The 13,393-nt window shown below is 37.2% G+C and overlaps 1 protein-coding gene across 1 annotated transcript; it reads left to right on the top strand.

The window, feature by feature from the left end:
- Positions 1-307: 307 nt before the first annotated feature.
- Positions 308-13,366, top strand: dvl3b (dishevelled segment polarity protein 3b). The gene is made up of 11 exons (XM_061972027.2): positions 308-1,984; positions 2,082-2,152; positions 2,227-2,290; positions 8,683-8,822; positions 8,880-8,956; positions 9,019-9,077; positions 9,138-9,218; positions 9,298-9,426; positions 12,662-12,817; positions 12,895-12,972; positions 13,048-13,366. The coding sequence occupies exons 2-11, from the start codon at positions 2,144-2,146 to the stop codon at positions 13,080-13,082; spliced, it is 828 nt and encodes a 275-aa protein (XP_061828011.1). The 5' UTR covers positions 308-1,984; positions 2,082-2,143; the 3' UTR covers positions 13,083-13,366.
- The last annotated feature ends 27 nt before the right edge of the window (positions 13,367-13,393 follow it).

Below are 13,393 nucleotides of genomic sequence, written 5' to 3'. Positions count from 1 at the left end.
TAACAATATATTACAGATATTTTAACAAGAAAATACAAATAAACCGGTCTTAAATATTTTCAAAATAAGTACATACAAAATACATAAATAAATAAATCATGACGAATAAAGTTCTGGACACTTTTTGGAAAAAAAAGATCTACAACAGAACTAAACTAGAAGTAATTTAGCACTAATGTAAAACTATGCTATTGGGAAATGTTTGAATTTATATTTTCAAAAGGGAAGCACACTTGTCTTTATTTGACCATTTTTTTAGTCATAGATAAGCTGGGTCTTCCACTTGAGACTCAGCTTTCATTGACCAATGGGACGGGAAGAGAAGTGGATGCTGATGTGTTTGAGGACCTGTTAAAAATGGCAAACCTTACCATAAACGTGTCTGCAGAAAGGTCAACAGGTAAGCTGAGGTCTAGTTATATACTGCTGACAACTGCTGTTAAAATGTACCAGTATATACACTTTCCTTTCGTCTTCTAGTTGATTTTTCAATTAACTTTGGCTTTTTATTTTGCAGGTTTGTTTCCACAAGTTCGCTAACATTACTAAGGTAAGGCTTGTTAGTAAGAAGGTATCCACAGTATCAATTAAACTCTTTGACAACACTGCACTGGTCGACTTCAGATGCAATCGGCGCCCATGTTAACGACAGAACTGTAACTTAAAAGGGTTGGCTGAAAAAGCTATTAAGGTAAGACGCAATCGACGCCCATGTTAACTACAGCACCGTAACTTAAAAGGGTTGGCTGAACAGCTATTAAGGTACGACGCAATCGGCGCCCATGTTAACTACAGAACCGTAACTTAAAAGGCTTGGCTGAACAGCTATTAAGGTACAATGCAATCGGCGCCCATGTTAACTACAGCACCGTAACTTAAAAGGGTTGGCTGAACAGCTATTAAGGTACGACGCAATCGGCGCCCATGTTAACTACAGAACAGTAACTTAAAAGGGTCGGCTGAAAATGCTATTAAGGATTGCCGCTTTTCCACTTATTACAGATAACATTAAGGATTCTGCTCTTCTTAGTTTTACATTTAATCAGGTGGTATTTTCTGCCAAGGCATTCACTGATTCCTCAAACCAATTAGTTTGAAAGACCTAACAACTCATGAAATTTCAAAGTCCAAGGACTTTGTTTTTAATAGAACATTGTCAGTCTTCTTTACTGTCAGAGACATTTTGGATAGCCTATCGAAATCAACAGTCAATAGCAAATCCAGTATGCAATGCCTCCATTTAGTGGAACTTTGTTTCAAATTGTTGCTTTAACATGTTTATTATCTGGGAGACTGACACAGGCATTTAGCTTTTCCACACACCATCCTGACTCACGGTTTCAACATTTGGTTCTTCTTTAAGTGTATTAAATTACTTTGTACTTTCTGCAACCATTGGCCTTCCCAATGTACGGTAAAGCGAGTGGAGACAATTTGGAGATAGCACTATAGCAATATCAGGCAAGTGCTGCTTTGACTCTTTGTCTTGTTGTTAAACTTGCAACAATATTTTACAGATATTTTAACAATTGGAAAATAAAAATAAACCTGTTTATTATACATTTTTAAAATAAATACAGATTATTTATGACAAAGTAGGCTAGCAGTGCTAAACTAGGTAGTTTTTTTTCAAACTTTATTTCAACAATATAGTATAGATATTTTAACAATCTGAAAAAATAATTAAACATGTGTCTAATACATTTTTTATAATAAACCAGGCTAGCAATGCTAAGCTAGGCAAGCGGGCGCTGTGATTGGCCGAGGGACGTCACCAGGCCGGGCCTCAGGTCAGCATCTTCTGCTCCAAAAAACCTGTTCTCTGCTGCTGCGCTCTCATTGGCCGCCGCAAGTCACGTAACCGGCCGAGTATTGTCCAGCGGATAAAAGTCAAGATGTTTTGTCGGCGAGGACCCATTTCCCAGGAACGGACGTCCCTTTTATTTTGAAATCCTGGACTTTGTGGATCAGCGGACTCTTCTGGGTACGTTTGCTTTCATTTGACCTCGGTAAATTAGCGCGCTCGTTTGTTGCTCGGCAACCACTCAGTTGTCAATCAATATCACGCTACGCTTTCACAGCAACTTCAGCTGGTCGGGCGGAGGAGAGCGTCGCATCGCCACGGCAACAAGAGCTGAAAGGGATGGAGAGGGTAAACACACACACACACGGGAAGTGATTGATTGACGTATTGATTGACTGGCACGTGTCGGTTGTGTGTGTCAGTGTGAGTCAGTCAGCAGCGTCAGTGACTCGTCAATCAACATGACGACTGTCAGTCTCAACATGGGTGAGTGTGTGACCACATTTCCCAGCATGCACCTGATCAGCGAGCTCACTGTGTGTGTGTGTGTGTGTGTTCTTGTATTTCTAAGTAAAATGACGACTTTTATTGTAACTGCCAAAATTCAAAGTTTTTCTTGTGAAATTCGACATTTTTTTTCACAATAAGCTTTTTGATATTTTCATAGAAATCAACAGGAAGTTTGCAATTTCCCCTTCCTTTTTGTCCAGTGGTAGTCCTAAGTGTCCCAATACTTTTGTCCAGTGGTAGTCCTAAGTGTCCCAATACTTTTGTCAAGTTTTAGTCCCAAGTGTCCCAATACTTTTGTCCAGTGTAAGTGTCCCAATACTTTTGTCCAGTTGCCCAATACTTTTGTTCAGTGGTAGTAGTAAGTGTCCCAATACTTTTGTCAAGTTGTAGTCCCAAGTGTCCCAATACTTTTGTCAAGTTTTAGTCCCAAGTGTCCCAATACTTTTGTCCAGTGTAAGTGTCCCAATACTTTTGTCCAGTTGCCCAATACTTTTGTTCAGTGGTAGTAGTAAGTGTCCCAATACTTTTGTCAAGTTGTAGTCCCAAGTGTCCCAATACTTTTGTCCAGTTTTCGGCCTAAGTCTCCCAATACTTTTGTCCAGTGGTAGTAACCCTAACCCTAACCCTAACCCTAACCCTAACCCTAACCCTAAATACAAATCTTTACAGATCTAGATAGGATGGTCCTAAAGAGGTAGGCATTATTCGGAGGTCTCAAGAAGGTACAAAATACAAGAGTGTGTGTGTGTGTGTGTGTGTGTGTGTGTGTGTGTTTACCCTTTTAATTGACATCAACAAGGAAAAGTAGCTTCCATATGAGGAGGTGTGAACAAGTTAGGACATAAATTATGGTCCCAATAACATTGCATCTAATAGAGACCCAAATACTAGAGCAGGCCTGGGCAATTATTTTGACTCGGGGGCCACATTTAGAGGAAAAAATGTGTCTGGGGTCCGGTATATCTATTTTTAGGAACACTAATACAAAACCTCACAATAATGTCTGATTGAATGCTAAAAACGTTATGACAGACCGCCTTAAAAAACGTAATGGCATTTTACACAAAATATGAATGTAACACCCCCTTTCGATCGACACATTTTACAATCAAGTGAAACGCAACAAAAATGCAACAAACAGTGAAATATGAACGCGAAGGGTACAAAATAAACCCACCTACAATCTGATATATCTGATACATCACTAAGCTTTAGAACTTTGTTGTGAAAGTCTCCTTCCCCGTCTGTGGAAACGCTCCCCGCCCACACTGCTTGGTGCCTCGTCTGAGCTGCTGTGACGTAGATTACCATAGTAACTAATTAGATGTCCATAGTAACTCATTAGATGACCATAGTAACTCATTAGATTACCATAGTCACTAATTAGATTACCATAGTAACTCATTAGATTACCATAGTAACTAGTATATCATCCAAAAGTGCAGATTCCAACCATTGAAAGACTTTGTATAGTTGAAGACTTAAGGTCGTTAGAAAACATGACTGCGCATTATAATGGCAGCTATACTTTACATCTTGAAGATCTAAAAAAATTACTTGGGAATGTCCGGCGGGCCAGATTGAAAAGCTTAAAGGGGAACATTATCACAATTTCAGAATGGTTAAAACCCATTAAAAATCAGTTCCCAGTGGCTTATTAAATTTTTCGAAGTTTTTTTCAAGATTTTACCCATCACGCAATATCCCTAAAAAAGTGCCTGATTTTAACCACCCGTCCATTTTCCTGTGACGTCACATAGTGAAGCCAACACAAACAAACATGGCGGAAAGAACAGCAAGCTATAGCGACATTAGCTCGGATTCAGACTCGGATTTCAGCGGCTTAAGCGATTCAACAGATTACGCATGTATTAAAACGGATGGTTGTAGTGTGGAGGCAGGTAGCGAAAACGAAATTGAAGAAGAAACTGAAGCTATTGAGCCATATCGGTTTGAACCGTATGCAAGCGAAAACGAGACAACAGCCAGCGACACGGGAGAAAGCGAGGACGAATTCGGCGATCGCCTTCTAACCAACGATTGGTATGTGTTTGTTTGGCATTAAAGGAAACTAACAACTATGAACTAGGTTTACAGCATATGAAATACATTTGGCAACAACATGCACTTTGAGAGTGCAGACAGCCCAATTTTCATAAATTAATATATTCTGTAGACATACCCTCATCCGCGCTCTTTTCCTGAAAGCTGATCTGTCCAGTTTTGGAGTTGATGTCAGCAGGCCAGGGAAGCTAGGGTCGATAGGGGGTTTAGCTCGCTCGTCTGCGGGAACAAACTGCCGCCATTGCTTGCCGTGCTACCGAGGTCCTTTGTCCCTGAATTGCTCACACACGCCGGCAGATTCAATGGGGGTCTGGCGGCAGATTTCTTTGACTTTATCGTTGGAAATGCATCTGCTTTGAGTGTCGCAGGATATCCACACATTCTTGCCATCTCTGTCGTAGCATAGCTTTCGTCGGTAAAGTGTGCGGAACAAACGTCCAATTTCTTGCCACTTTCGCATCTTTGGGCCACTGGTGCAACTTGAATCCGTCCCTGTTCGTGTTGTTACACCCTCCGACAACACACCGACGAGATGTCTCCCAGGTACGGAAAACAGTCGAAAAAACGGAAAATAACAGAGCTGATTTGACTCGGTGTTTGAGAAAATGGCGGATTGCTTCCCGATGTGACGCCCCGTTGTGACGTCATCGCTCCGAGAGCGAATATTAGAAAGGCGTTTAATTTGCCAAAATTCACCCATTTAGAGTTTGGAAATCGGTTAAAAAAATATATGGTCTTTTTTCTGCAACATCAAGGTATATATTGACGCTTACATAGGTCTGGTGATAATGTTCCCCTTTAACGGGCTGCATGTGGCCCCCGGGCTTTAATTTGCCCTGGTCTGTACTAGAGTCTGTGAACATTGCTCCAAAGTCAGGATTTTTTGTTGATTTAATGTGCATACAAAAGTAAGCATTGACAGGTGCAAAGGCAGCAATATATGATACAACAAGATAAAGAAAGACTTCCCTATTCATCCCCCCAAAAAACCTGCCAGGTTAACAGCTGATTTTACGACTTCCGGTGTTGACATAAGACAACCCACATGTGACCATAGGATGAACAAATACACTACGATACTAAGACTTTAGTGGCCATTAACAGTTAGCTTCTACAGCTGGGTTGGCCAAAGTGCGGCACAGGGGCCATCTGTGGTCCCTGACTCTTTTGTCACCGGCCTTAAGCACCTTACAAAAAAACAAAAAACAGAGATCTCATTTGCACCCCTGGTGGTGAAATCTATCAGGATGAGGGTGGTCCCAAAAAGGAGGGATTTTACAAATTGACTGTGTGTCACTTTTAAAAGTGCTCCCCTCTGGTCAACATATGAAATAACAAGTGTGTGTAAAAATTTGAAGTGCTCTTCTTCTGGTCAACATATGAAATAACAAGTGTGTGTACAAATTTGAAGTGCTACCCCTCTGGCCAACATATGTAATAACAAGTGTGTGTAAGAAATTGAAATGTGTCCCCTTTGGCCAAAATTAATAAAATAAATATGTATATAGAGACATACTGTAATAATTTGAAGTAAATAATGAAGATTAAAAACCAATTACAAACCAAAAATGTACTAAAAGCAGTCTTTTTCTGCGACTTTTTTCTTATCAAATTGGGAACAATTTCTCATATTCTTTCTGTTTATGTAATATTGCGATATTTTCTCGTACAATGATTACTTTTTTTTAAATGTAAAATAAATACTTTTTAATGCAAAATTCTGACTTTAATCGCAATATTGCCATTTTTTTTGGTTGTTCTTGTAAAATAGTGACTTTTTTTTAGTAAAATTATGACTTTTGTCATAATTCTGCCAAGAAAAATTCAGATTATTATTATAATATTGCCAAAATTGTAAAGTTTTCTTATAAAATTGTGACTTTTGTCGAGTAAAATTACGACTCTTCATAAAATTGCAAAAAGTCTAAGCTTTTATTGTAAAATTGCGACTGTTATTGAGTAAAATTCCAACTTTTATCATAATATTGCACAAATGTTCAGTTTTTCTTGTCATTGTGACTTGCGTTGAGTAAAATTACGACTTTTATTTTAATACTGCCAAAATTCTCAGTTTTTCTTGTGAAATTGTGACCTTTTTCTTGTGAAATTCCAACTCCTTTTTCACAACAAGCTTTTTTATGTTTGCATAGTATGTATATATTATTAATGTTGTAAATACACATCTTTATATATCTAGAAAGGGTGGTCCTAAAGAGGTAGGCTTTTTTCTCAGGTCTCAAAAATGTAACAAATACAAGAGTGTGTGTGTGTGTGTGTGTGTGTGTGTGTGTGTGTGTGTGTGTGTGTGTGTGTGTGTGTGTGTGTGTGTGTGTGTGTGTGTGTGTGTGTGTTTGTATTTCTACCCTTCTTGAGACACCAACAAGGGAAAAATAGCTGAGGGTGGTCCCAAATGGAGGGATTTTTCAAATTGACTGTGTGTCGCTTTTAAAAGTGCTCCACCTCTGGTCACCATATGAAATAACAAGTGTGTGTAAAAAATTTAAATGCGAGCCTTTGGCCAAAATTAATTAAATAAATATGTATATAGAGACATACTGTAATAACTTGAAGTAAGTAATGAAGATTAAAAACCAATTACAAACAAAAAATTTACTAAAAGCAGTCTTTGTCTGACAATGTGTCGACTTTTTTCTTATCAAATTGGGAACAATTTCTCATATTCTTTCTGTTTCTGTAATATTGCAATATTTTCTCGTAAAGTTATTACTTTTTTTTAATGTAAAATAAATACTTTTTAATGCAAAGTTCTGACTTTAATCACAATGTTGCCATTTGTTTTGGTTGTTCTTGTAAAATAGTGACTTTTCTTTAGTAAAATTATGACTTTTGTCATAATTCTGCCAAGAAAAATTCAGATTATTATTATAATATTGCCAAAATTGTAAAGTTTTCTTATAAAATTGTGACTTTTGTCGAGTAAAATTACGACTCTTCATAAAATTGCAAAAAGTCTAAGCTTTTATTGTAAAATTGCGACTGTTATTGAGTAAAATTCCAACTTTTATCATAATATTGCACAAATGTTCAGTTTTTCTTGTCATTGTGACTTGCGTTGAGTAAAATTACGACTTTTATTTTAATACTGCCAAAATTCTCAGTTTTTCTTGTGAAATTGTGACCTTTTTCTTGTGAAATTCCAACTCCTTTTTCACAACAAGCTTTTTTATGTTTGCATAGTATGTATATATTATTAATGTTGTAAATACACATCTTTATATATCTAGAAAGGGTGGTCCTAAAGAGGTAGGCTTTTTTCTCAGGTCTCAAAAATGTAACAAATACAAGAGTGTGTGTGTGTGTGTGTGTGTGTGTGTGTGTGTGTGTGTGTGTGTGTGTGTGTGTGTGTGTGTGTGTGTGTGTGTGTGTGTGTGTGTGTGTGTGTGTTTGTATTTCTACCCTTCTTGAGACACCAACAAGGGAAAATTAACTGAGGGTGGTCCCAAACGGAGGGTTTTTTCAAATTGACTGTGTGTCGCTTTTAAAAGTGCTCCACCTCTGGTCACCATATGAAATAACAAGTGTGTGTAAAAAATGTAAACGCGAGCCTTTGGCCAAAATTAATTAAATAAATATGTATATAGAGACATACTGTAATAACTTGAAGTAAGTAATGAAGATTAAAAACCAATTACAAACAAAAAATTAAATAAAAGCAGTCATTTTCTCACAATGTGTCGACTTTGTTGTTATAAAATTGGGAACAATTTCTCATATTCTTTCTGTTTCTGTAATATTGCAATATTTTCTCGTAAAATTATTACTTTTTAATGCAAAATAGTGACATTTGTCATATACAATTCTGACTTTTATCACAATATTGCCAATTATTTACCGGTAGTTGTTCTTGTAAAATAGTGACATTTTTTTGAGTAAAATTCTGACTTTTGTCATATTTTTGCTAAGTAAAATTTGGATTATTATTATAATATTGCCAACATTTTTGAAGTCTATCAAATTATAAAATTGTGACTTTTGTCGAGTAAAATTATGACTCTTTTCATAAAATTGCCAAAAGTTTAAGCTTTTCTTGTGAAATTGCGACTGTTATCATAATATTGCGCAAATGTTCAGTTATTCTTTTAACATTTTGACTTGCGTTGAGTGAAATTACGACTTTTATTATAACACAGCCAAAATTCTCAGTTTTTCTTGTGAAATTCCAACTAATTTTTCATTTTTGCATAGTATGTATTTATTATTAATGTTGTAAATAGAGGTAGGCTTTTTTCTCAGGTCTCAAGAAGGTAACAAATACAGAAATGTCCGTGTGTGCGCATGCGCAGAGAGGTTTCACTTCCTGGGGGTCAACATCATCGGCCAAGACGACGACAGCGGCGACGGCGCCATCTACATCGGGTCCATCATTGAGGGCGGGGCTGTGGCGGCGGACGGACGCATCGAGCCGGGCGACATGTTGCTGCAGGTGACGCTGCCGCGGCCACTTCCTGTCGGCGCCTGTGACGTGAGCGTGTCGCTGTAGGTAAACGACGTTGACCTGGAGAACGCCACAAGCGAGGACGCCGTACGAGTCCTCCGAGACGTCGTCCGTCAGCCCGGGTGACCTTTGCACCTTATCTCATGATTGCGTAACGTGGTAATGTGTGTGTGTGTGCGCGCAGGCCGGTGACGTTAACGGTGGTCAAGTGTTGGCCCGCGAGTGTTTTCAGGCCGCCAAAAGGTGAGTGACGCAGCGCGGCGTGAAGGACATGACGAAGGATTCACCGCCTGTCGGTCTTAGGTGAGCCGGTCCGCCCCATTGACCCCGCCTCCTGGGTGTCCCACACAACCGCCATGGCCGGGAAGCTCCTCCCCCATTACGGTGACCATGTGACCACCATTGCACCGATCGGTCGCTCGCGCCTTCCGTTTGCTGACAAATGTCCTTGTCGCGTGGTCAGGCGAAGACGAGCGGCTGAGCGTCCACAGCGACATGGCGGCCGTTGTCATGGCGATGACCAACCCGGAATCGGGCGTGGAGGTCCGGGACAGGATGTGGATCAAGATCATCATCCCGAACGCATTCATCGGTAAGTACACCCATTCCGATCAAGCTGGCAGGGTAAGGTAGCCTTTTTGATTAGACATGACCAAATATGGGCATGACTGAGAGGAAGTTGTGTCTATTTATGCAACAAAAGGAAAGATTTGCAATCCCTCAAAATGGATATGAAATTAAAAAATATAAGATTTCCAAACTAAAAATAGTTTTGGTAATAAATAATGGGTTGCCAATTGTATTTGTGACCATGAAAAAAATAAGATTTGCATCCAATAAAACAGATTTGTAACCCAAAAACTGATTTCTAACAAAATAAAAGATTTGCAAACAAAATCATAAAAATTCATCTGAGGAATAAGATTTGTGACCTGAAATTTTTTTGGAACAAAAAAAACCCCAATTTCCTAACAAAACAAAAGATTTATAACCCAAATAAAACGATTTACAACCCAAAAAAAAGTGTAACCAAAGAACGGATTTGTAACCAAAAACCAAAAAAACGATTTCTAACAAAATAAAAAGATTTGGAAACAAAAACATATTTGTAACCTAAATAAAACAATTTACAACCGATTTGTAACCAAAAACGGTTTGTACGCTAAAAAAATTTGCAACCAAAAAAAATATTTCCAAGATAATAAATGATTTGCAACCAAAATAAAACATTTGCAAAGGAGAAAAATTAATTTGCAGGCAAAAAAAATATTTTTTTACCTAAAAACAATTTAAAAACAAAATTTAAATTTGCAACCTCAAAAACAAAAAGATTTGTAACCACAAAAAACGATTTGTATCACAATGATTTGTAACTTATAACAAAACGTTTTCTATAAAAATCAAAGATTTGCAATCAAAAAGCAAGATTTGTGCCCTAAAAACAATTTCTAACACAAAAAAAAGATTTGTGAACAAAAAAACAGAAAAAGATTTCAAATCCCCCAAAATATTTGCAAATTATTATTTTTTTTTTGCAAATATTTAGACTGTATTCCAAATCCATTTTTTGTTGGCAAATGTTTAGTTTGGTTGCATCCAAAAAAACTGATTTGTAACCAAAAAAACTGATGTCTAACAAAATAAAAGATTTCTAAACAAAATAAAAAATGTCATCTAAAAAATAAGTTTTGTAACCTAAAAATGAAAAAAACAAACAGATTACAACAAAATAAAATATTTTTGCAAAAATATGCAACCACAAAAAAAAGATTTGTAATCAAAAAAAGATTTGTGACCAAAAAACGATTTCCAACAAAAGATTTGCACTTGAAAAATAATATTTGTAACATAAAAATGATTTGTACACAAAAACTGATTTAAAAAACGATTTACAACCCCCCAAAAATTTAAACCTAAAAACAGATTTGTAAACAAAAATACAAAAAACGATTTCTAACAAAATAAAAAATTTGTAAACAAAAAAAAATATTTGTAACCTAAAAAAAATCAGATTTTTAACCAAAAACGATTTGTACACTAAACAACAATTCGTAACCAAAATAAAAAATTTGCAATGGGGAAAAAAACGATTTGAAAAAAAAAAAAACGATGTTTAACCTAAAAACAATTTAAGTCCTAAATTAAAATTTGCAATCACAAAAACAAAAAGATTTGTAACCAACAAAACTATTTGTAATACAATGATTTGTACCCAACTAACTTATAACAAAAAACAATTTCCATAAAAATTTAAGATTTGCAACCAAAAAACAAGATTTGTGCTCTAAAAACGATTTCTAACCCCCCAAAAAAGATTTTTTAACAAAAAAATAATAATTTTTTTGCAAATGATTATCTATTTTTTGAAAATATTTAGATTTTATTCCAAATCCATTTCGATTTCTAAGAAAAGATTTGCACTTGAAAAACAAGATTTGTAACATAAAAATTATTTGTGCACAAAACCTGATTTGTAACCTAAAAAACGATTTACAACCCAAAAAACCGTGTAACCTAAGAACGGATTTGTAACCAAAAAAACAAAGAACGATTCCTAACAAAATAAAAGATTTGGAAATAACAAAAAAAATTGTAACCTAATAGAATGCAACTATTAATCAAAAACGCTTTGTACCCTGCCCAAAAAAATTGGTAACCGAAATAAAAGATTTTCAAGGGGAAAAACGATTTGCGATTTAAAAAAAAACCTAAAAACAATTTAAAACCCAAATTAAATTTTGCAACCACAAAAAAAAAGATTTGTAACCGAAAAAACGATTTACAACCCAAAAAACCGTGTAACCTAAGAACGGATTTGTAACCAAAAAAACAAAGAACGATTCCTAACAAAATAAAAGATTTGGAAATAACAAAAAAAATTGTAACCTAATAGAATGCAACTATTAATCAAAAACGCTTTGTACCCTGCCCAAAAAAATTGGTAACCGAAATAAAAGATTTTCAAGGGGAAAAACGATTTGCGATTTAAAAAAAACCCTAAAAACAATTTAAAACCCAAATTAAATTTCGCAACCACAAAAAAAAAGATTTGTAACCGAAAAAACGATTTACAACCCAAAAAACCGTGTAACCTAAGAACGGATTTGTAACCAAAAAAACAAAGAACGATTCCTAACAAAATAAAAGATTTGGAAATAACAAAAAAAATTGTAACCTAATAGAATGCAACTATTAATCAAAAACGCTTTGTACCCTGCCCAAAAAAATTGGTAACCGAAATAAAAGATTTTCAAGGGGAAAAACGATTTGCGATTTTAAAAAAAACCTAAAAACAATTTAAAACCCAAATTAAAATTTGCAACCACAAAAAAAAAGATTTGTAACCGAAAATCAATCAATCAATCAATCAATCAATCTTTATTTATATAGCCCTAAATCACAGGTGTCTCAAAGGGCTGCACAAGCCACAACGACATCCTCGGTACAAAGCCCACATACGGGCAAGGAAAAACTCACCCCAGTGGGACGTCGATGTGAATGACTATGAGAAACCTTGGAGAGGACCGCATATGTGGGTAACCCCCCCCCTCTAGGGGAGACCGAAAGCAATGGATGTCGAGAAAAAACGATTTCTAACCAAAAAAAAACAGAAAACGAATTTAACCCACCCAAATATTTACTAATTTTTTTTAAATTTTTCTTCCTCAAATATCTAGATTTTAGATTTTTGTTGGCAAATGTTTAGTTTGGTTGCACGGAAATGTATCTCCATGCGTTGCAGCAACAGAGCAAATAATTGGGAAGCGCTGAGCTAGCGCCAAAATGGCGGCTGCGCTTACAAAACGTGTCTCTTGTGACTCCGGCAGGTTCGGACGCGGTCCAATGGCTGCACCAGAACCTCCGGGGCTTCACGGACCGCCGGCAGCCTCTCAGGTACGCCGCCAAGCTGCTGAAGCGCGGCTACATCCGCCACGCTTTCAACAAGGTGACCTTTTCGCAGCAGCGCTACTACGTCCTCGGAGGTGAGCGCCATGCACTTCCTCTGGCTATCCACAGGGGGGCGCGCTGTTAACCACGGGCCTTTTCTGTGGCACCCTAGATCTGTCCGTGACGGGGCCGCGGGGCCGACGCGACGACGCCTACCCGTGGCCCCTCCCACGGCCGGCCTTGGAAGCAGGTGATGTCATCTTTACGTGTCCCGCTTAAAGCAAAGTCGATTGTTGTCTAAGGAAATGATGTCATACGTAAACAGGAAGTCACAGCAACGGCAAGGAGGCGGACGAATAAACAGGAAGTGACAAAGACTGGAGGTCCTTTTTGCCCAATCAGAGTCCGACACTGGGGATCAACACATGTATTTATGCAAATAAGGCTCCTATGACATCATCAACTAGTAGTACTCTGTTAGAATAATTATGTATATATTATCACACTAACTTTATGCTTAAAGGGGAACATTATCACAATTTCAGAATTGTTAAAACCCATACTTGCCAACCTTGAGACCTCCGATTTCGGGAGGTGGGGGCGGGGGCGGGGGGCGTGGTTGGGGGCGTGGTTAAGATATATATACATATATAAGAAATACTTGACTTTCA

This window comes from Nerophis lumbriciformis, linkage group LG17 (assembly GCF_033978685.3).
Source record: "Nerophis lumbriciformis linkage group LG17, RoL_Nlum_v2.1, whole genome shotgun sequence".
Classification (NCBI taxonomy): Eukaryota; Metazoa; Chordata; class Actinopteri; order Syngnathiformes; family Syngnathidae; genus Nerophis; species Nerophis lumbriciformis.
The sequence above is the reverse complement of the archived record's forward strand: the minus strand, read 5'-3'. Positions and strand labels throughout refer to the sequence as shown.